Raw genomic sequence first — 24655 nt, 5'->3', positions numbered from 1 at the left:
TCTCCTCCGTCTCTCTCATTCGATTTCTTCAAATCCGTACCAATTCTGTGAACTTTCACTTCTTACATTGGTTTTTTTGCTTCTCTTCTTTTGGAAGAGTAGCTCACACCTTAAGTAGTTCACACTTCCCTTTGGTTGCAAAGAGCAAGAGAAGTTCAATACAATTCCAAATCGATGATTGCATTTTAGGTTGAAAAGAGCTAGCTAGCGAGATTGCTGAATTCGATAATTGCACCTTTGGTTGAAAAGAGCTAGCTAGCGAGATTGCTGATTTCGATAATTGCATGATTGCATTTCACCTCTGTCTGAGGACGAATATCTGTTATTAGTCATTAAACATTGCCAATCGGATTTTCATGTCTAGAGGATCGGTTGGAAGAGTGGAGCCCAAATTTCAATTATTTACTTTACAGAGAGCATTGGAGTTAGAATAGCTGGAAATTTCATGGGGAAGTTCTGCTCCAACTGATTTCTTTATTTTTGGACTATTGTTCCTGGCAGACATCTGTTCGGCGGCTCTCTAGATTGATTAAATTCTACGGCATTGTTGTTTATGGTGTGGTGACTGCTCCCCTCCTCCATTAAAAGCTGAGTAGATAATATGGGGTCCTTGTCCTTGCTAAACTTTATGTTCACTTTTTCAGAAAGAAAATAAATTAGCCTTTTGATATATATTGATCATCTGCTTGTGTCGGACACTCATTCTCGGCAATGAAGCAGAAGCGTCAGGTTCCTCTTCAGTCGATCAAATCATTACCCTTGGAATTTAGGATTCTAGGATTACCACAGCTTCCTCAAACTTCAAATGTCGGTTTAGCTAGTGAGGTTAAGGAGGAGAATGTATCAAATGATAACAGCACGGATCCTGAAAATGATGAATCACCCTACGGTCACTTTTCCACAATTAATGACCAGAGACCTTCTTCTGTGAATGATGAGGCCACTACTTCCCCTCCATCGGTGGTTCCATCCCCAAGTCAATCAAAGTGGAGTGACACAAATGTATATACGCCAAAAAATGTATGTATGATTTACTCTTTAGTTAATTAATGTCTACGTCGTGTTATGAATTTTACTAATATGGCTCGCTTTCTATCATGGTCAATTCGACTTCCCATATATTAATGAAATTATTCTCATTATGAAAGAAAATTGATATACTCTCGAGTCCAGTTAGGATTTTCAACAGATATTGTTTGTGAAATTGGAAAGATTTGTTTACTTTTGACTTTGTTGTAGCCATAAATCAAATTAACAACAGTTATGATTTAACAGAATAGTAACCTCTGCACATTTCTTATTTTGCTTACATGATTGTCATCCTAATTCTAGATTCACATGACAACTAACAATAGAAAATGACAAGCAAGAAGATTGATATTATTTTCATCCAGGAAAAGAAGACTGTTACGGGTATAAATATTAGGGTATGCTTACGGAGTAACTAGAAATGTAGGGTTGAATTAGAGAAGAAGCCATTAAAGATGAGACAAGAAAGAAGCCTAAGCACTTAGATGAGAGAAAACTGCTAACTTGTATTTCATTCAACATATTTTAATACAAGGGTTCTCCCTATTTATATCTATTTTGTAACTAATTACATTCATGTCACTGACTATATTTACAATCATATCCTAATCCTACTGTATTTATGTTTTTTATTTTCTTCACTTAGACACTCATTGACGTATTTTTGATATTTTTATGGCCAAAAGAGCAGTCTCTTTGTTGCTCACTTTCTTAGGCATGAGAGTAGCCTTTTTGTTTTTTCAGTTTTTAACTAAATAATACCTTTACCCTTTTCAAATAAATAAATAAGTAATAGTTCTGCCACAAGTTGGCCTAGATATAGAGAGGTACTTCTGTTAGTTGGGGTTATGAATGTGGGGGGTCGTGATAGCTTTCTAAATTAAAAATAACAAATTATGAAAGAACTACTGTTAGTTACTCATATGGCAGTGAGAAGTTGCTGGGTTTCAGTAGTAAGCTACTGGAGTATTTGCTTGTAGTTGCATGGTCAATTGTTTTGTGTCCCAATCCTCCTCTCTTCTCTTCCACTCAATTTTATTAGTATTCCTTGTAACTGCTAGTATTATAATTATTTAAAAGTTGTGACTGCTTTATTTTGCTTCAATCTTACAAAGGAGGACCTGCAAAGGATGAGATTTATTTGCTCTGATATGGATCTAATTGCGTCTCTCTTTCATTTTCTTTTTTTCATTTGTACCTTGTCAACACATTTCGTGTTCACCCCTTATATGATATAAAAGTTGACCTTAAAAAGTATTAATTTAATAACTATTTATACCCATGCTTTTGTTTCCAATGTTTTCAGAGGGTTATGGAAAGATATTAGGAGAAGTTAATTATTCCACAAATATTAGAGGTCGTATACTATTTAGCAAAGAGATTGTTTAATGCTACAACTTTAGACATATAAAGATACAACTATTTCCACCTTGCTATGTTCAAAACTCAAGTATTTCCTGGGCTATGAAAGAAATTGATTATTTGATTTTTGAAGCATACTAGGTGAGAGTAACATGAATAATTTAACCATAGCTGCATGATCTGGTTGTAGAGGTGCATGATCTAAAGTTCAATCTATTTGTTTCTTTCTTTTGTGCCTACTCTTTGAAACTCATTTTTCAGAAGATTCAATCTTGGTTTCAACTTCCTAATGGAAACTGGGAGCTAGGGAAAATCCAGTCAACGTCAGGGACTGAATCTGTAATATTATTTTCTGGAGGAAAGGTGTGGATATTTAACATGTCAAATTGTGCTCTGTCTGTGTATGCAATGATTCCCTTTAGGTTGTCTTTTTGCTAATTCTTTAGGGTGCCATATCCTCAATTTAGGTCCTAAAGGTGCATCCTGATAGCTTATTACCAGCAAATCCTGACATCCTTGATGGTGTAGATGACCTTATGCAATTAAGTTATTTGCATGAACCTTCTGTTTTGTACAATCTTCAATACAGATATGATAGAAATGCTATCTATGTAAGTGCTATCTTCAAGTTGAAATTTTGATGACTTTGTTCCTAGACTTTCTGATTCTTCCATGCTTTACTAAATTTGCACTCTTTCCAGACAAAAGCAGGGCCCGTTTTGGTTGCCATTAATCCGTTCAAAAAAATCCCTTTATATGGAAATGATTACATTGAAGCATACAAACGAAAATCGATGGATAGTCCACATGTGTATGCAATAGCTGATACAGCCATTAGAGAAATGAAGCGAGGTGCTTTGATTTCTATTTTAATTTGTACTACTGAACTTGAGTATTTCTGAAACTTGGTAATCACCACCATGGATCCCTTACTCATTTCCTCTTGTTGTTTACAGATGAAGGGAACCAATCTATTATCATCAGGTAACCGCAACTTGGATTTTCTCTGACATGTTTTTGGAGAAAATATAAGGAGAAGTTTTATTATTGAGTGTAGAAGATTGAGCTCTTGAGAGTGAAGACTGAGAGTAAAAAGTGATAATATTATTCATATATAACTTATGGTTTATATGAGAGATGTGTGATATATAAAAGTCATTGAGTGTAAATAAAGCAAAGACTGACAACAAATAATGTGTAGAGGATAAGCAAAGAAAATGTTGAGTGCAAGTAATTGCACAATTCCAAGGAGGATGGAGAGATAATTTCACACACCCCTCAAGTTGAGTAATAGATGTTGAGAGTGCCCAACTTGTCACATAGTTCCTCAAAATTCGACTTGGGAAGAACTTTTGCGAGTATGTCAGTCACCTGATTGCGTGATGTAACGTAAATGGGTGTAATAAACCATTTTTTGACGTTCTCAGAAATGAAGTGACGATCATTTTCAATGTGTTTGGTTTTATCATGATGAACCAGATTCTTTGCAATACTGATTGCAGCTTGGTTGTTACACATCATTTGAATAGGTTCATCACAGGCAATCCTAACTCTTTAGGGATACGATATATCAAAATTCTTTACAAATTCTGAGTGCAAAAGAACGATACTCAGTTTCAGCACTACTTTGAGCGCAAAAGAACGATACTCAGTTTCGGCACTACTCCGAGCGACAACAGATTATTTCTTACTTCTCCATGTGATGAGGTTGCCCATTCAAATGAAAATATCCAGAGATGAATTTTCTGTCAATAATGTCCTCGGCCCAATTGGCATCGGTTAACACAAGAATTGATTTGTTGTTTTTACTTGTGAATAAAAGGCTTTTTTTCTGGAAAACCTTTAAGATCCTGAAAATTGTGTTCATATTATCTTCGAAAGAACGATTAATGAATTGGCTAACAACACTCACTACGAAGCCAATGTTGGGACGAGTGTGAGATAAGTATAGGAGTCGTCCCACGAGTCGTTGGTATCTACCTTTGTCGGTTGGACTATCGTCGTTGTTATTTCCAAGTTCGTTGACCGAATCCATTGGGGTGTTTGTATGCATACATTCAAGCATGTCGGTTTCCTTTAAAAGGTCTACGGTATACTTTCTTTTTAGATAAGGAAATCCTCTTCTTTGATCGGACAAGTTCCATTCCTAGAAAAAAATTGAGGGGACCGAGATCTTTGATGTTGAATCGGCTACTAATGAACTCTTTCAAATTTTGAATCTCTTTTTCATTGTCCCCGGTTATAATGATGTAATCAACGTAGACAATGAGAATTGTGGTCTTTTTATTCAGAGCAATCTTGACAAACATAGTGTGGTCGGCTTGGCATTGAGAGAAACCATTCTCGATGATGGAGATTGAGAATTTTTCGAACCATGCCCTTGGTGATTGTTTGAGACCAAAGAGAGATTTTTGGAGGCGACAAACTTCGTTAGGTGAAACACTAATACCAGGAGGGAAATTCATGTAGACTTCTTCTTTAAAGTCTCCATTTACAAAAAACATTTTTTACGTCGAGTTTGTGTAGTTCCCAATCTTTGTTAGCCGTTAGAGATAGAAGTATTCGGAATGTGTTGAACTTGACAACATGCACAAAAGTTTCTAAGTAATCTATCATGTATGATTGGGAAAATCCTTTGGTGACTAGACGAGTTTTGTACATTTCAATTGATCCATCTGAGTTATGTTTCTTTCCTTCTGAAATCTCACAAAGGGATCATGTATGATTTTTTATAAATGCCTAATATAACAATTAATGTGTAGAGAATAAACAAAACAAATGTTGAGTGCAAATAAATTGCACAAATTTCAAGGAAGATAGAAATATAATTCTACAATTAGAATATGCTATTATTTCATAATAGAGATTTCTCTATTGTTAATTTTCTCACTCCCTCTCAAACTAATATATTCTAGATTAAATTAGAATACAAATAAGATCTTGATACAATTAAAAAATAAGGGCTTTAAGGATAATCGCTGAACAATAGGGTCAATCTCAAGATTCTCGTTGGCGTCGTGGAAGATCTGTTGAGTGACGTTTCGCTTGATTAACATAAGAAGTGACGAAGTGTCATAGATGGACAGCGTTTTTGCTATTGTGATGCCAAAATAATGGTTTTAAGGATCATCGCTGAACAATAGGGTCAATGTTGAGATTCTCGCAAAGTGGCGGTGTGGAAGATCTGTTGAGTGGTGCTGAAATGTTGCAAATGAACGACACTTGAGTTTTGCGGCTGTGATGCCAAAATTTTACATTGTTTGATGTCTAATCTAAAAGTTGGGTCGATATTATTGACCATAGAAAGGCTCATTGATCAAAGGAAGGCTCAAATAAGTTTACTAATAATAGAGTAAGGCTAGAAGTGGAATTTTGTCACAATGACTCACATGTAGAGGAACATAAAGAGAGATATTTTTTTTTGTTAACGATAAAGGTGAGTCTCCGACAGCCCTATAGAGGCAATGACAACTGCGAGAGCTTGACGATGGACACATTGTTAGAGATCGACTGATGGAGACTGTTGAAGTTATGTGAGATGAGGACCCTTTTGACTGTAAATTGTTTCTTCTCAATCGAATCTCAGAAATCTATTTTTTTTGTAATTTAACGGGTCCCTTAAATTTAGAGATAGGTTAGGGAATCTTTTGTACCATTTTCATTTCTGATCACTGAAAACAGCATAGAAATAGAAATGGGAGTTACCTTTTTTTTTTTAAAAAGCTAAAAAATCAGTGGTTGTGCGGAGAAGAAGTATTGCGAGTTGATTGCCTTTGGGCGCGATTGTTGACCATCTCCTCGCTCATTGACTCATGCCTTTTTCTTTCAGTCGTGCAGCACAAATATAAACAAAACAAGATTTTATAGACATAACTCTATAAAATGTAAACAAAACATGATTTATAGATATAATTCTATAAAATATAAACAAAACAAGATTTTATAGATATAATTCTCATTTAGTCCTTTTATTTATTTATCTGAAATAACCCGAAATTTATTTATTTTAAAATTTAATTGATACGATATCGTTTTTAAACTATTTATCTATTTTAATTTCGTGCAATTAATATGTATAAAACTTTTAAGAAAATACATTTAATGGCTCGGAATTTTTAAAATTATAAATTAGGGTATAAAAAATGAGTATTTAATTATCTTTGATTTTTTTCCTTTTTTCAACTTGTTTTTTCTTTTGTACTTATTGAATGTTTTTTGTGTTCAGACTAATTTATCTTTAATAAAAAATTTACCCTTGTCACTATAACTAAGTTAACACTATTGGATAAGAAGTTATCACTAATAGACTGTGTAGCTATTGGAGGTTACACTATTGGATAAATTTTTTTTTATTAGAAGTGTTCATATAATGGGACATACGGAGTATTACTATTACATAGTTGACATGACTGTGTAGCTAGAATCAGTATTATATGTTTTGATTGATCAGAGGTGTTAATTTGATCAGATTAGTTTCTTTGAGTGTTTTAATGTTTGAATCTCATCAATAAAGTACCTTGGTCATACTTCACTTGTGGTCGTCAGTGGTGAAAGCGGTGCTGGAAAGACGGAGACAGCAAAAATAGCAATGCAATATTTGGCAGCTCTTGGAGGTGGTAGTGGAATAGAGAATGAAATACTAAAAACTAATCCAATCTTGGAAGCTTTTGGGAATGCTAAAACATTGAGGAATGACAATTCAAGTCGCTTTGTAAGTTTTCTAAATTTTGTATCAGCATTTACCATTTCATTGCACAGGAAGCATGCACATAGATTTCACATCACCTCTCTAATGTGGGGATCTACTCACAGGGAAAGTTGATTGAAATTCACTTCAGCGAAACAGGGAAAATATCAGGCGCCAATATACAAACTTGTAAGATAGATGAACTATTGATCGTAAAATACTTTTTCCATATTCCTTTTTCTGAAACTTACAGACAATGGCATATTATTGTATACATATTTTATGGTGGGATGGCTCTGAATTCTACAGTCTTGCTAGAGAAGGTATCTTGTACTTGGCTTTTCTATTTTGGTGATGTTGGTTTAGAGTTTAATAGCCTACTAATATCCTTGTCCATGGAACAGTCTAGAGTTGTCCAATGTACAGAGGGGGAAAGGTCATATCACATATTTTATCAGATTTGTTCAGGAGCTTCACCTGCTCTTAAAGGTAGTCTTCATCCAATATCTTTCTCAAGTACATAAACTATTTTTATATTTCTGTCTTTAGCTTATTTAGTTACTACTGCTCTATGTTATGTATCCTTGTTTTTTTTTGGGAAAAGTTATGTATCCTTGTTTGAGCTAGGGTTATTTGAATAACCCAGTGGTGATGTAGGCTATTAAGTTATTTGGGTAAAAAGACATTAGGGATATAAATATATAATGAAATATATATTTTAAAAAAGGCGGTAAATTGAATACCTCAATTATGAAAGTTCATAAACTGAGCTGATTCAACTAATTAACTAGGCCTGCTCCAGATACTTGGATCATTAGATTCTGCGATACCAATGAGCTCAAGGTACATTTGCAGTTCTTGAGTAAAAACAACTGTGTTCTTATGGCAATTGTGGTTTACTGAAGCTTGTTTCTTAGGTGTAGAGTTTTGCATGTGAATTCCCAAACGTGATATTCCCTAAACACTTAACTGGCTAATGAGGTTAAAAACAAAATATTTTTTTTATACCTAAGCACATAGATGATGCAAACCAAGAAATGTAATATAAAAATTTGAGAACTAGTAAACTATGTAAAAGTTTATAATCCATATATTGTACATTACCATTTTTTGTTTCTTATTTGAAGTTCCACATGCTTCCTATTCCTTTGAATAACATAGCATTTATTATGCTTTAAGTTACACATTTCATGTTTATGTCTATGGCGGTGATTCATTTCTAATTGCTGCATCGTTCAGAAAAATTGAACTTGAGGAGTATCCATGAATACAAGTATTTGAGGCAAAGTGATTGTTATTTGATATCTGGAGTTGATGATGCGGAGCAGTTTCAGATTGTACTGGTAATTTTATATATTATTTTTTCCTCAAATCACCAAGTATAGGGGATTTCCCTTCTTAATGACATAAACCCTTCTGAAAGTGTAAAATCTTCCAATAAAGATCAATTACATGCAAAATCTAATTATGTTTTTTCATCTTCCAGGAAGCTCTGGATGTTGTTCATGTTAGCAAGGAGGATCAAGATAAGGTGTTTGCAATGCTTGCTGCAGTACTATGGTTGGGAAACATTTCATTTTCTGTGATTGACAATGAAAATCATGTTGAACCCATAGAAGATGAAGGTAATACACTCTTAAAGAACAATATCTCCAACTTGTACAATTACTATTAAAATGTTGGCTATTCTTTAATATCTAAATATGTTCTTCATTTTTCTTCTCCTTCATATGAGGTAACTGTTGAATAAAAGTGATTGCGCTATTTATTAATTCCAGTAACCTCTCTAACTTTCCCTCATCTAAATATTCTTTAATATCTAAATATCTAATTAATGATTGGATATTTGGATGTTGTAAATAATTGCTTTAATTTAACCCACTAGGGTAGCTCTAGTGGCAAGAGTCAGTGCATAACAGATCAAAAGTCACGGGTTTGATTCTCAGTTAGAACGCCCTAAGTTGATATGAGGGTCATTATAACTTAGGGAGGGTCGTGCTAGCTTCCTAAATTAGGAAAAAAATTGCTTTAACTTCTTTATTTGACCAGGTCCTTCTTCTTGTCTATCTATCCATGGTCTTATGTGTTATAGAAATTTGGTGACATTGCTGATTGCTTCCGTGTAATATAGAAGTGGATATCTTACTGGATTATTGAATGTTGGTGGTTGGACTAAAATATAGCTTTTTGAAAATTGTGTGTACATGACATGTTCTTGGATGTGGGATTGTATGATTTTTTCTTTCTGATCGTCTAGTCCACTTGTGTTAAATCAGCCTTTTGTTTTCAATTGCTTGTGACAAATGTTTTTTAGCTTATAAATAATTAAGAATGCTTCTCTGTTAAAAAAACAAATTACTCCTTTTAGTTTCACATAGTTGTATAAAAGGGTGGATGATTTTGTGCCTTCATTCTTTGTTCAATGGGCGATCTGAGCTTTTTTTTTTTTTTCTTTCTATTCTTAAAGACGTTTTGATTTCAATCATATTTGGGCAATGATATTGATTATTGACACATTTTATGTTTGTATGTTTCTTTATTTAACATAATGTCTCACAAATTTGTAACATACATTTTCAGGTCTTATCACTGTTGCTGAACTGATAGGATGCACTATTCCAGAACTAAAGCTTGCTTTGTCAACTCGAAAAATGCGTGTCAGGAATGATAATATTGTTCAGAAACTAACACTATCACAGGCATGCATTTTTATCTGCTGAAGCTTTGCATTCAGATTTGCCATAGATGTTATGTTGGATAAAATTATGTAAGAAATTGAGCTTTCAAGAAAGATTAAGAGTGATAATACTATTCAAATATGACTTGTGATTTAAATGAGAAATGTGCGAAATATAAAGGACATTGAGTGTAATAAAAATAAGGACTGATAACAAATAATGTGTCGACATTTCTTCAGGAGTTTTGAACTCAATTGTTGTCGATGGACATCGATTCACCAAATATGCTGCTGTCATTACAGCTTCACTCTAGAAGAACTTGGACAAACCTGCCCCGAAAAAATGCACCGAGACTTATCCATCAAAGTTCAATTCATGCGCTCAGCAACTCCGTTTTGTTGGGGTGTGTTTCGAACTGTTCTATGTCTCTGAATCCCTAGCTCACTACAGTGACTATCAAATACTTCGTGACAAAACTAACACATTATCTGTTTTCAGGGTTTTTAACTTTCTATCTGTTAGATTCTCAACCAAAGTCTGCTCTGCTTTGAACTTCTCAAATGCATCACTTTTGTGTTTCAGAAGATAAACCCATACTTTACGAGAATAATCATTTACGATTGACAAGAAGTACGAGTTACCTCCATGCATAGATGTTTTCTCAGGATCGCATAAGTCTGAATGGACATATTCCAACACGCCCTTGGACTTGTGAACCCCGGTCTTAAATTTTTGCCAATGTTGCTTGCCTAACACGCAATGCTCGTAAAAATTAGACCCTTGACTCTATCTAGACTAATATCTTCTTGTCACTGAAAATCTGCAGACCCTTTTCACTGATATGATCGAGCCTCCGATGCCACATCGTGACCTTCTTGTCTTTATCTGAAACTACCAGTGCAGATTGCCTCGACACGGTCTCACCAGTTGATACAAACCTTCTTGTTTGATTCCTTGCATATTTTTTTTTTCATGATCTTCATCTTCCCAGACACTATTTGATTTGTGTACCCCAAGTCATCAATCACCCCGAGAGAGATGAGGTTTCTTGACAACTAAGGCACGAACCCGACTTGTTTCAGGACCTCACAGCACCATGAAACATTTTTATGCTGACATCTCCAATTCCTTCCACTTGACATGCATTGCTATTTCCCATCAGCACCTTGCAACCACTCAGATTCTGAAAATTAGAAATCCAATCTTTTATGTACGTCATGTGGAAAGTTCAACCAGAATCAAGAACCCAGTCCCTCCTAGTATCTTCCGTTGACGTCATTAGGACCTCTCCACTATCATAGCCATGACTATAATTCGCAGATTCTTTATAGTCTCCACTTGCTTCTTCTTGTTATCTCTCAGCCAAATATGGTAGTGGTTTCGAAGATAACCAACCTTACCACAATGATAGAACTTTCTTGTTTCTGTGGATACCGATTGTGATGTTTTGTTTTTATTCTCTTTTGAGTTGTTGTTGGTGCGAAATTACCACAATGATCTTAATCTTGCCCAAACCGAGCTCTGATAGACTGATACCACTGTAGGGAAATTCCCTCATGATCAATCAATATACTGAGAAACTTTAACAACAAGCAACCACAAAGAGAATACAACAACACAAGATTTGATATCTGAGTTCGACCCAAAAATTGGTCAACGTCTCCATTGAGCTCTGTTAGGAACTCAATTCCACTATCAAATAAAACGTTTCAATTACATCCTTGTTCTTTATAAATTACTCACACTTCTATCATATATTACACTTGTGTGAATTATTTATCTATATATACAAACAACTTGTCCTAATTAACTTAAAAAAAACATAAGACTTGGACACTTCATTTAAATTGTGTCTGACCCATCAACTCAATATCAACCATAATATTATTTAAATATGACTTGTGATTTACCTGAGAAATATGTGAATTATAAAGGAAATTGAGTGTAATGAAATAAGGACTAACAACAAGTAATGTGTAGTGTATAAAAACAAAGTAACATATTGAGTGCAAATAAATTGCACAAATTTCAAAGAAGATGGAAAGATAATTTTACAAATTATCATGATTTAAAGGATCTATTGGATTATTTTTTCCTTCCCTCTATATAGTTTGAGAAGAAAGGTTGCAATTCATTTGAGAGATTGAAATTAAAATCGTTCATGCATTTTATTGTCAGCTGAAAATAGTGATATTGCTGTACATACAAATTGTAGAGTATCATTAGGAAAAATCTAATATACATTTTATTAGAATTAGCTTAAATATTGAAATTACATTAATTAAAAGAACTATAATTTGAGAACGAATAAATGCTATGGAAAATACAATAAAGAAGAAGAGAGAAACTCTAACCAGAGTTTTGAAGTAAATCATTTCATTACTAAACTTAAAAACTAATATTTTATTTATACTATTATATTAATAACCGTCACTTTATTCTCGCCACTGTGAGGTAGGCTTCCAACTGCATACTTTAACTATACCGTTAGGTTTCTAACCGTTCACTTTCACCCTAGGGCTTTAACCTTAAAACCCTTTCCCCTTTATCAAAATCATAGAACATCAATTCCAAAGTAGAAATGATGAAATTGAAATTTTAAAATATCATATACATTCAATTCCATTAAATTAGAATTCTTTATTTTTAATCATTAAACAAACAAATGATTTGAATTTGCACCACCAATTCCAATTTCGCCCAAACCAAACATAGCCGAAAATCTTATTGGTGGTGTGGTTTTTTTCTTTTGAGAATCCTGAGAATCCAATACACATGCCTTCTCTATTTCCAGTGATACTTGAGGGAATGTATTTGGTATTTCTTATCAATTTAAAAAAAAAACTATATGTGAAATATAAAATGATGCATTCTTGGTTTCAGGCCATTGAGACAAGAGATGCCTTGGCAAAATCAATATATTCTTGTTTGTTTGACTGGCTAGTTGAACAAATCAACAAGTCTCTTGCTGTAGGAAAATGCCGCACTGGAAGGTCCATCAGCATTCTGGACATATACGGCTTTGAATCATTTACTGTATGGTCCTTCTAATTGATTTCAATTTGCTCATGTATTTCAAAAGTTCCTTCTCAGCTAGCTTGCTAAACTCTTTATTCTTTATCCTCTTCTTTCAGAGGAACAGTTTCGAACAATTTTGCATAAACTATGCAAATGAGAGACTTCAACAACATTTCAACCGCCACCTGTTTAAGTTAGAGCAAGAGGTACATTTTGAATTCTTCATTGCATATAACCTGAAAAATGGGAATATAATACCTATTGGTTTCCATGCCCAAACACAACCCCAGAATCGAGATGGAGTAGAGAATACAAATACTATGATATCTTTTATTTCTATATTAGTTTAGGTTTATGATGAAAATTAAAAACTTTTTATATTCTTTATCTAAGCATTTTATTTTGTTACTTATAACTGAAATTAAATACTATCAGTAAGGTATGATTTATAGTAAAACATTGTTTGTGTTTTAAGGTGAAGTAAGTAGAACGTCTGAGTCACATGCCTTGGCCATTCATGGCCATGAGGATAGATTCTATGAAAATTGCAAGACCTATAAACCTTTCAAGTAGGAGGAATTGGGTTGACAAATTTTATTAGATGTGGACTAATATGATCCCAACTACCCTGACCTAAGCACAAAGAATATAAGAAAAAAAGGTTTTGTTAATCCAAGTGGAGGCTATAATTTTGAATAAATAATATTTATTATTTAGCGTTCGGAAGCAGAGGCTGGTTTGTTGCAGAAATTTAGGTTTGATGTGAGAAACAGATGCATTTGATTATATGTTTATTGAAAAAAGAAAAAGTAGTTAAGGGTAATTTGGAAATCATATTGTTAAAAAGTAAATGAATTAATAGAGGCGGGGTAGTACATAGTATAATTGACAAAGTCTTTAGTGCGCTCCATAAAATATTTCATAACTATGTTACGGGAATCACCTTTAATGGATATTGTTGTTTGATATCCACATTAGGAAACCAAAATTTTCTGAGTCAGAGTTGGAGGAATGAAAGCTAACTGTTCTGAACTAAAATAGGAAGAACAAAAGCCAACAGTTTGCAGTTTCTAATTCTTCAAAAACACCTCTCCTCCTGAAATGCAGAGGAAGTAAACATTGTTTTTATTTACTAACTTGCTCCCTTTAATTAACTTGGATAATTCATGGGATATTCATCTCATCCTAACCTACAAGAAGGTGGAATTCCCTTTGTATTCTTTCTTATCTTTGCCCTCTTCCTCTTCTCAGACAAAAATATTTATTTTGAGAAAGAAAATGATTTTGACTTCTCAAAGATTTATTTCTAGAGAATACAATGGTATAAAAATAAGCATATGTTAAGCTTGATTCCTAAAGTGTATAATTGTTGCAAGTCATATTATGATTGTTTTCAGTTACCTTCTGTGATATTTTTTAAGATATTGAATGTGTTTTCAGGAATACATCCAAGATGGCATTGATTGGACACAAGTGGAGTTCGAAGACAACCAGGATTGCCTGAACCTTTTTGAAAAGGTATGCCTCTAATCGATATGTTGGCATCACATTTCTTCTTGTGTTTAAATGACTTTAAATGTTGAAAATATCGACCCCCTAGATCTATTTTCTTAAATATTTGAGCAGTTTTTCTCTAAAGTTCCTCATTTGGAAACACTTATTATTTCTGTATTTGTATCTGGATCCTCCTAGTTCTGTTTTCTTAAATATTTAAGCATCTGTTTTGCTCAAATTCCCCATTTAAAAACACTTTTTTTATTTTTGTGTCTGGATTCTCCTAGTTTCGTTTTCTTAATTAGTTGAGCATCTTTTTCCTAACATTCCCCATTAAGAAACACTTTTATTTCTGTTTTGTACCAAGATTCTCCTAGTTGTGTTTTCTTATATATTTCAGCATTTTCTCCCCTAACATTGCCCATAAAAACGCTTTTTATTTATGTTTTCGTATCTAAATCCAGATTCATATACCTTTGAAAACTAAACCCAGTGTTTCACTTAAGTATGACATACTTACCAAAGTTCTTCCCAAGTATAGAGGTTGCTTCATATCATTATATATGAGGGATTATTATGTGACCAGCATTTGGGTCTCGATTTATTCTATTCTTAATAATATATATGAAAGTATCCACATGTTTTCAAGTATGAGTTATATATTTGCAGATGTAAATTCTCTGATTAAAATTTAACAGCTTGATTAACTAATTCTTCTTGGGTTATTTTGTGGCTTGTTCAAATACTGCTTAGAGAAGCTACTTTGTCCTATGGAAATGACTCATTATATTGGTACGTTTAGACAGGTTTATGGTAGGGTCTTACATAAAAAGGTAGATTCAAAGAAAAAAATAAGAAAGGATAAGCCCTTACATGAGAGAACCAAAAGTCCTATGAACTCTATTCATACATTTCTTGATTGATTTCATATTTTTCATCTAACCTCTATTTATAGTGTCTAGAGGTTGCTTCATATAACCACCTAACAACTTGGGCCAAAAGTAGATACATAATAAACTCTTTCCTTTGAAAATTAAACGGGGTTAACATACTTACCAAAGCTCTTCCCAAGTCAAATTCTTTGACTTTCGAAGAATTATATGGCGAGTTGCGCACTCTCAATGTCTGCTCTCCAACTTGAAAGGGAATGTAGAACTAATCAAAGTTTGTGTTCTTTTTCCTCCTTGGTTCTACTGTAGATGGCTGTTGAAACCTTATGCAACCAGCTGCATGTTGCATGCTTCCTCCTTATATCAATAGGGACTCACTTTTATTAATTGTTTTATGGGAAGAATGTCAATTTTACCAACCAAGTTGTAAGAAGGTGTCAAATTTACTTATTAAGTATCAAAATTCTATTTATATATACTAACTTGTCAAAAAGTGTCAAATTTATTTAAACTAACAGAAAAATTTAACGGTGTTAAAAATTTTGCCACATGTAATATCCACCTATTTTTTATTTGTTTTTAATTTACATTACTTTAATTCTTTTTTCATTTAAACAAAACATTTAAATTTTTCCATATCCATTTTTTCTCTCTCTTTACCTAATTCTTCATTTTCTTCTCACTATTCCTCTTCATCTCTGATATAAGTAATCTATTTTTTTCTGAAATCTCTATTAATGAACTAGCTATGTCGACGTCAAATAATAATATTGTGATGGAAGAATAATCAGTTGGCCAAAAAACTGTGTCGACGGTGAAGGTGGCGGAACAGCCGATGAAGTGTTCGAGATGCAATTCTCTAAACACGAAATTATGTTACTACAACAACTATAGTCTCGCGTAGCCGAGGTATTTCTGCAAGATATGTAGAAGGTACTGGACAAAAGGTGGGGCCCTCCGTAGTGTATCGATCGGCGGCGACTATTGAAAAAACAGGAAAATGAAATTTTGATCTAGGATTTCAAACGGAGTTGATTCCAAATATTTCGGCGATTCTTCATCAGATATGATTAATGGTGGGGATAGAAGATGAACAATTAAAAGAAATGAAGAGTTGGGAATAGAGAGAGAAAAAATGGATAAGGAAAAATTTGGATGTTTTGTTTGAATGAAAAAAAAATTAAAGTAATTAATGTAAATTAAAAATAAATAAAAAATAGGTGGATATTAAATGTGGCAAAATTTTTAACTCCGTTTAACTTTTTTGTTATTTTAAATAAATTTGACACTTTTTGACAAGTTAGTATATATAAATAAAATTTTGATACTTAATGAGTAAATTTGACACCTTCTTACAACTTGGTGTTTAAAATTGGCATTCTTCCCATTGTTTTATTATCCTCAACAAAATGCTTGAACATAATTTAAGGAAAAAATTTAGGGGGGTTCGAACTTAATTTTAAATACAAATTCTAAAATAAAAATAAAAATGTCTTGGTGAGAATTGAACTTAGGACAGAATATATATTTTTTATCTTAAAAACTACTTCGACTGCAAGTATATTATATGTTTTGAAAGATTTTGATAAATAAAGGTTTAATAGGTAATAATTTTTTATTTTTGGTGAGAATGAGATTCACAATTGCAATCTGCAATTGAGAATATTAAGTGAGTAAGTAAGAATTAACGATTAAGGAAGAAGAAGAAGATAGGAGATAGAAGATAGAGAGAGAAGTTGACCTTAAAAGGTTTATGAGTCTTCCCTCTGATTGACGTATATCGATAAGGCTGTAGTTTAGCGAACACCCAATCATCCACTGCCAAAACACAGTCCATTCGTTTTTGTCTGTTTGATGCTTCATTCGATGTTGGGCTCTGTGAAGATGAAATCGCAACAATTTAATAGCTTCCTCTCTGGCTGATAAACTTCTATCCACTACTTCCTACTCTGGAATCACCGACCAAGTAAGGATAGTGAACCGGAGGTGGCTGACCATAGACAATCTCATATGGTGATGATAGTGCAACTGAATGAAAATTTGTATTGTACCACCATTCGGCTAAAGGCAGCCATTTAGTCCATGTTTGCGGTTTTTGACCAGCCATACATCGCAGATATGTCTCCACACTTCTATTTACCACTTCTGTCTGACCATCGGTCTGAGGATGATACTCTGTTGACATCGCTTGGGTAATTCCCTGTAATTTGCATAATTCTTTCCAAAACGTACTGACGAATATCTTATCCATGTCGCTGACGATAGTGAGTGACATACAATGTAACTTGAATATATGATCCAAAAAGTAATGAGAAACACTACTTGCCGAATAGGGGTGTCCCATACTAATGAAATGTGTCATCTTTGAAAGTCGATCAACTACGACAAAAATAACTGTATACCCTTGTGATTTTGATAATCCTTCTATAAAATCCATAGATATGTCACTCCAAATAGAAATAGAAATTTCCAATGTTTGCAACAAACCCTTCGTTCCTTAATTTTCCCATTTTTGTTGCTGACATTCATGACAATTCCTAAGGAACTCCCTTACATCGCGGTTCATACCACGCCAATAATATGATTGTCTTAGTTTCTGATATGTCACTATCATACCTGAATGATCTCCCACTGCTGAGTTATGCATTGTAAATATTATGTATGATCTGAGTTCCTTATCAGCGCCCACCATGATACGTCCGTCTTTTCTCAACTGCCCATTGATAAACGAAAAACCCTTAATACCTTGAGGATTTAACTTAGTAACAATTTGCTTCAGATTCACGTCTTCATCCTATGTCTTAGCAATTTTCTTTAATAATACCGATGAGAATCCAGATAACGCTAGACAAGTTCCCTCTGAATTGACTCTAGATAATGCATCAACAACTACATTCTCCTTGCCCTTCTTGTATTGCACTGAAAACTCAAATCCCAACAGTTTGTAAAGCCATTTCTCTTGACTAGGGTGTTTAATCTTTTACTCCAACAGATGTTTCCATAGAATATCTGGTGGTTCTTCCAACCACACAAATTGTCTCAAAATATTTCCCAACTGGAAGGCATAAGAACAATTATAGAACTTTGCATCCCGTGGTTCTTCAAACCATAATAAACCATAATAAATATTTGTATCTCATCCATGTTTTATGCCATATAACTTTCTGAAAAACAAGATCCAACATCTCGAGGTTTCTCGAACCAAAAAGTCTCGACCAAGTATGCTTGAGAAATGAGATCAAACGACAACATCCTATCTTCAAGGCTCAAAACATCTTCAAATATTTCTTTAAATTTTACTTCTCCCAAGTCAACCCAATAATGATAATTTTTTTCAATGTAGGTTGTCATCGGATTCTCTCTGTCATCGTACACTTGGGAGACATGCAAATAATCGAAGAACTTGAATTATCGTAGATTTCTTCATCGAGACCGAGATTGTCCTGTTTTATATCATGAGTATGTGAAGTCTCCATTTTTTTCCATAACAATCGTCATCAGAAGTGGTTTCGTCTTTGTTTGGAGCCGAATATGTCAATGGGGGCGTCGATTGTGAATGTGTTAATGTTGAATGTGTCGATTGTCCAACATCTTCTACAGGTTGCTTGCCATCTTCCAGTAATTCATCGGATTCGACTTTCAATTTTTGTCGATCGTTTTCCCACTTTTGCCTTATTATTTCTTTATCGGCCTTTTGTTTTCTGTCCTTTAATTTTATCAGCGATCCTTCATGATTTTAACAAGTCGGTTATTTGTTGACACTGTTCCGCGATTACCTTCCACGTTTCTGGCTTCACTTTGGCATATGACCAAACTCACGTCGCAATAGTTGTTTTAGTTCTCTCCACGTCAATTCTCTATTCAGAGTTGTCATGATCACGTGTTCCCTAAGCCATCATAGTGCCTTTTCCCTCATGTGACTTGTCGCAAGACGAACCTCGTCTTCTTCAAACATGTCGTTAACCCGAAAAAATCTTTCTGCCTCATAAATCCAGTCTTCGACATCTTCGACATTTTCTCCAAAAATTTTTGGAAAATTCATTTTGACAACTCACAACACTTTATTAATTCATGCACCTGACTATGTTTACGATTTCATTTAGCTACCCGTCGATAAGTGTTTCCACCATATTGTCAAGAACGTCGCTCTAATACCAATGATATAGCTTAAAATAGATTTAAACTGATAACCTAGTTATAAGTTAGAGATACCTTGATTTAAAGTGGAGAGTAGAATAGAAGGTTTCTGTAAAAATGTCTGGTACCCTTGCAGATCATGATCTCTTCTTTATATACCCATAATATGCCATAATTAATTTTCCGACAATTCCATATTTTTGGCTACTACCTTATTAATAATAATTTATTTTTATATAAATAATTATTTATTAAGTCTTCCATATTTTGGATGACTGCCTTATTTATAACTATTTATTGTGCATAATTAAAAATAGAACTGCCGACATGGGTTACGTCTACCTCTCAGCTTATTTTAGGGTTATGAAACCTAACCTTAACAATTCCTTGTAACATAATATTTCACAAAGCTTCAAACATCTAAAGAAATATGAGTTATAAATGTTAACAAATATGCATATAGATTCATTGGATGCAATAACTATTTTAAGTTCATAGTGTCAGGATTGTTATTATGGTTGAACATGAGTTGCTAAGTTTCATAATATTCTCATGTTTTATGACACACTTTCAGCATTAATGGTGTCGATATTTGGACCGGATAATTATATGACTTTCTATATTATACAATATAATGAAAATATTATTAGTGTAACGTTTGTGTTTACTAGATTTGAACGAGACTTAATGTTGTTTAGATCAAGTCATTCAAGTGAAGCTAAAATGCTGTTAATTAAACAACTTTGTCATATATTTCTTTAAATGGAATTAAAGTATAGAGGATGTAGAAATAAACTAAAATGTTGTTAATCAAACAAATTTGATGACATATATTTCTTTTAAATGGAATAAAGTATAGAGATAGATTCAAAAAATTATTGGCTATTTCGACTTGGATACAAAAACATAAATGATAAGTGTTTCCAAATGAGGCAACTGGAGAAACAATCAATAAATCTTTTAATCTATCTCTGACTAAGTTTAGTTCCCAAACGTGTTCGTGTTCGAATCTAGATCCAGATGCAAACTGTGTACAAGAGTCTGGCTTTAGCTCTTGAAACATCTGCTCATTGGCTAATCCTTCATGATGCATTTGTTTCTTTTCCTTTAATGCAGAAGCCACTGGGATTATTTTCTCTGTTAGATGAGGAATCCACCTTTCCAAATGGTTCAGACTTGACTTTTGCAAACAAGCTTAAGGAGCACTTGGAATCTAATTCGTTCTTTAGAGGAGAGCGCGGTAAAGCTTTCACAGTTTGTCATTATGCTGGTGAGGTATATTCATCAACAAACCTTACTCTCTCTATCTCTAGATCTCATGTTGGGTTGGTCGTGGAATTATTCACTATTTATCATTCATGTCATTTTTATCCATGTTAGATTAATTTTCTATTTTAAGCTGAAATGGTTGGTTTGGTCATTGTCAATGAAGGGACATATCTTCACAGAGAAGTGGTTTGTTTTGGTGTTATCTCAGGTTAAATATGAGACTACTGGATTCCTGGAGAAGAATCGCGATTTATTGCATATGGATTCCATTAAACTTTTATCTTCTTGCACATGTCACCTTCCAAAAACCTTTGCATCTTATCTTCTTTCTCAGTCTGAGAAACCTGTTGTTGGTGCATTACATAAATCAGGTGGAGCAGAATCCCAAAAGCTAAGTGTTGCAACAAAATTTAAGGTATTTTTCCTTAGGGTTGTTTGTCCTGCAGGAACATTTTAATGAATTTATTTTATTTTAATTTTGTATAATTTATGATTTGATTTTAGGGACAACTATTCAAGTTGATGCAGCGTTTGGAAAATACCACTCCTCATTTTATACGTTGTATTAAACCGAACAATTGCCAATCCCCTGGAAAATATGAGCAAGGGCTTGTACTGCAGCAACTAAGATGTTGTGGAGTCCTTGAAGTAGTGCGCATATCTAGATCTGGCTTTCCAACTAGGATGTCTCATCAGAAATTTGCCCGAAGGTAAACAAAGCTTTGTTTGATGAATAATAATAATAATCTAGAAAATCTTCATCTTTTGAATATTGCTTTTTGACTCTTGATTCCATGCATGGTGTCTCAACAGATATGGCTTTCTTTTGTTGGAGAGTGTCGCATCACAAGATCCCCTCAGTGTATCTGTTGCAATTCTTCATCAGTTCAACATCCTTTCTGAAATGTATCAAGTTGGCTACACAAAGTTATTTTTCCGCACAGGCCAGGTACGTGACGTTCATCATTTGGCTTCAGCTCCTTTTTTATTATGGGGAATTAAATTTTAACATCTGATAAGGGCAGATTGGAGTGCTAGAGGATACAAGAAACCGTACCCTCCATGGGATTTTACGCGTTCAAAGTTGTTTTAGAAGCCACCAAGCTCGTCTCTATCTTAAGAAACTGAGGAACGGAATCACAACATTACAAGCATGTATGTTAATTCAATTTACCATTTGGAGCTTTTTTAACCACTTTATGTTTGGAAGTGAATATTCTTGATATTCTTCTCACAGTTGTCCGTGGGGAGAAAACAAGAACCGAATTTACGGTCTTATTACAGAGACATAGAGCTGCTGTTACTATTCAGAAGCATGTAAAGGCCAAGTTTGAAAAGAAAAGGTTTTCGGATGTTTGTAATGCTTCAATTTTTATACAATCAGGTAAATTGATGGTATCCCATATGTTCAAGAGCCATTTGTTGGTGGTATATAACCCTGAATACGGTATGCCTATTTTTTCAGTTGTTAGGGGCTTGCTGGTCAGAAGATGCTCCAGTGACATAGCTTTACTACAATTTGGGAAGGTATTTGAAGTTTAACTTTCTAGGACTAGGCTTACTCAACGAAATCTGATATTGTTAGGGTTTTCTTTCTGGTACAATTTCACGAGGATTTCTTGGATTTTGATAGATTTAGAAAGAGAAAGATGGAGATAAAATCCCTTAGGAAGATGAAAAGATGAGAGGTAGCTGAATTTTCTATTTATATAATCTGGATATATTTTCTAGTAATTCATGGCTCTATGTATAGTATATAGGCCAATAAATATTTTGTAACAAGCTAAGTGAACTGGCACAACCTATCAGTCTGATTATAACTCTAATGACGTCACGGGACTTATTTAATAATTTCGTCTAACTACCTCAAACCACTAATATTTCTAGAAGCTGAATCTGGTTGTCCATTCACTGTTGGATTGTCTAACCCTTGATCTTACTCCTATGTGTACCACTTTCTTAACCTCTTTTGTTGCTTTTTAGTTCCTATGCTGCTTTCAAATTGGTGAGGTACATTGAACTGTGATTTGGTTATTTGCGTTCCTTTTCTTGAGATGAGATAGAAAGTGGAGTGGACCTTATTTCCCTTATTTGGAAGGTAAACTGTAACGTCCGGACTGCGACGTTCGTGAAAAAATAGGTTATAGACACTTAAAAAGAAAAACAGGCCACCATAGTTCAAGCCTAATAGGAACTTAGGAACTCATTAGCGTCGCACTTATATAAGAAATCTATATTTAATGTGGTTTCCAGTTGCGAGCCATCACATTCTTCCCAATTTACACACGACGGCCTGTTTCATTACTAGTATACAACTATTTTCCTCGGTTAGGACTCTTCAAGTGACCAATATGACATTTTCTTCTCTTAGGATTCAAGAGGTGGACCTAGTGACACTGGGTTCCCCATAGGGTCGGGTCTGATACCACTTATAACGCTATCGACCTGTGCAGGTGCCACCACGGCTGAAACTCAAAAGATACCTATATGAGTCCATATTTCTTGTGATTTTCATGTCCAATATTTGGTCAAATGAGATGGTTTTTTAATTTTTTATCATTGTTTTTACCAAGGTTTTTTTTTTTCTAGAGTAGAACAACATCTCACCGCCATGACCCTCACTTTCAGTGCTTTCAAAATAATCAAACGTGAGATCTCAACCTAATATGTTTAGAGTCTTGACACAAGAGGGGTTTTGACTAGCGGTTAATCTCGTTGATTAGTGGTTACTATAAATAAGGCATGATGGTGCCAAACTTAAGTGTGAAATGTTTTAGTGCATATTCTATCTCTATCCTTCAATCTTAAAGGATTCTCTCTTCTTTTATAATTCTCTTAGTATGTAAGAGGTCTATCCTCATCTCAAATTCTATCTTCTCTTGTTCATGTAATATTCTAGTTCAAGGTTTTAGATCTATTTCAAATTCAATGTCTATCAGATTTACCACTCAAGCTACACTGAGTTGTTAAAGATCTTCTGATTTTCTTTTGCTTGATTTGGCATCTTTATGCAGTTATGATCCGTCTTTACATGGATAGTAAATCTGAGTTGTCATGCAGGTTGGTAACGAATGCGACCAGGTGATGGTGAAGTCATCCTTCTTAGCCGAGCTGCAACGAAGGGTTCTTAAAGCGGAGGCTGCTTTAAGAGAGAAGCAAGAGGAGAACGACATGCTACACCAAAGTCTCCAACAGTATGAAAACCGATGGTCAGAATACGAGCTGAAAATCAAATCCATGGAAGAAGTCTGGCAGAAGCAAATGAGATCGCTTCAATCAAGTCTTTCGATATCCAAGAAAAGCCTGGCCATTGTCGAGTCTGCTAGAAACTCCGATGCATCATCAGTTAACCAAACCGGTGATGTTAACCAAACTGGGGACAGCAGCTGGGAGATTGGAACCAATGGAATGAAAACAACATCAAAGGCAGGATTGAGCGTGATAAGTAGACTGACTGAAGAATTCGAACAAAGGAAACAGGTGTTCACTAACGATGCCAAGTTCTTGGTGGAGGTTAAGTCGTCAGGTCAAGGTCAGGGTCAGGCTGAGTCGAATTTGGATCCTGATATTGAACTTAGACGACTTAAGCAAATGTTTGATGGGTGGAAGAAAGATTATGGGATAAGACTAAAGGAAACAAAGGTAATTCTACACAAGCTTGGAAGTGATGAAATGGCTTCTTCTGACAGAGGTAAAAAAAACTTGGTGGGGGAAGACTGAACAGTTCCAGGTTTTCTTAATATCTATCAATCTATCTATATTATGTATTTTCTCCTGCCTGCAAGTAAGTTCAATTTTTTTCTCATTCATTTCTTAAGTAACTTGTTTAATTATTGACCACAAAAGAAAGATTCAAAGTGGGTGATTATGTATAGTATAAGTCATTGTATTAAACCTGTGTTCTATTATTGTTTATGAGCTATATAATAGAGAGAGAAGAATGTGAGTTTATACAATATATATATATATATATATAATGATACTTAATTTTTAAAATGATCGAATTGTCGGGTCGAGAGCTGTGGTTAATTTAAATATATATGTGAGAGTAAATGGATACTTTGGTCGGATTGTGGGTTGACCCGTCCATA

General features: G+C 34.2%; 1 protein-coding gene across 1 annotated transcript; it reads left to right on the top strand.

The window, feature by feature from the left end:
- Positions 1–24346, top strand: LOC124913722 (myosin-1-like). The gene is made up of 23 exons (XM_047454139.1): positions 1–1020; positions 2653–2754; positions 2859–3002; positions 3093–3243; positions 3348–3375; positions 6937–7102; positions 7204–7267; positions 7388–7401; positions 7483–7567; positions 8318–8421; positions 8565–8703; positions 9659–9777; positions 12640–12792; positions 12891–12980; positions 14215–14292; positions 20412–20570; positions 20773–20979; positions 21069–21274; positions 21378–21513; positions 21590–21719; positions 21802–21948; positions 22030–22091; positions 23625–24346. The coding sequence occupies exons 1-23, from the start codon at positions 712–714 to the stop codon at positions 24282–24284; spliced, it is 3453 nt and encodes a 1150-aa protein (XP_047310095.1). The 5' UTR covers positions 1–711; the 3' UTR covers positions 24285–24346.
- Positions 24347–24655: the final 309 nt, after the last annotated feature.

The sequence above is a fragment of the Impatiens glandulifera genome, chromosome 9 (assembly GCF_907164915.1).
Source record: "Impatiens glandulifera chromosome 9, dImpGla2.1, whole genome shotgun sequence".
Lineage (NCBI taxonomy): Eukaryota > Viridiplantae > Streptophyta > Magnoliopsida > Ericales > Balsaminaceae > Impatiens > Impatiens glandulifera.
The sequence above is the reverse complement of the archived record's forward strand: the minus strand, read 5'-3'. Positions and strand labels throughout refer to the sequence as shown.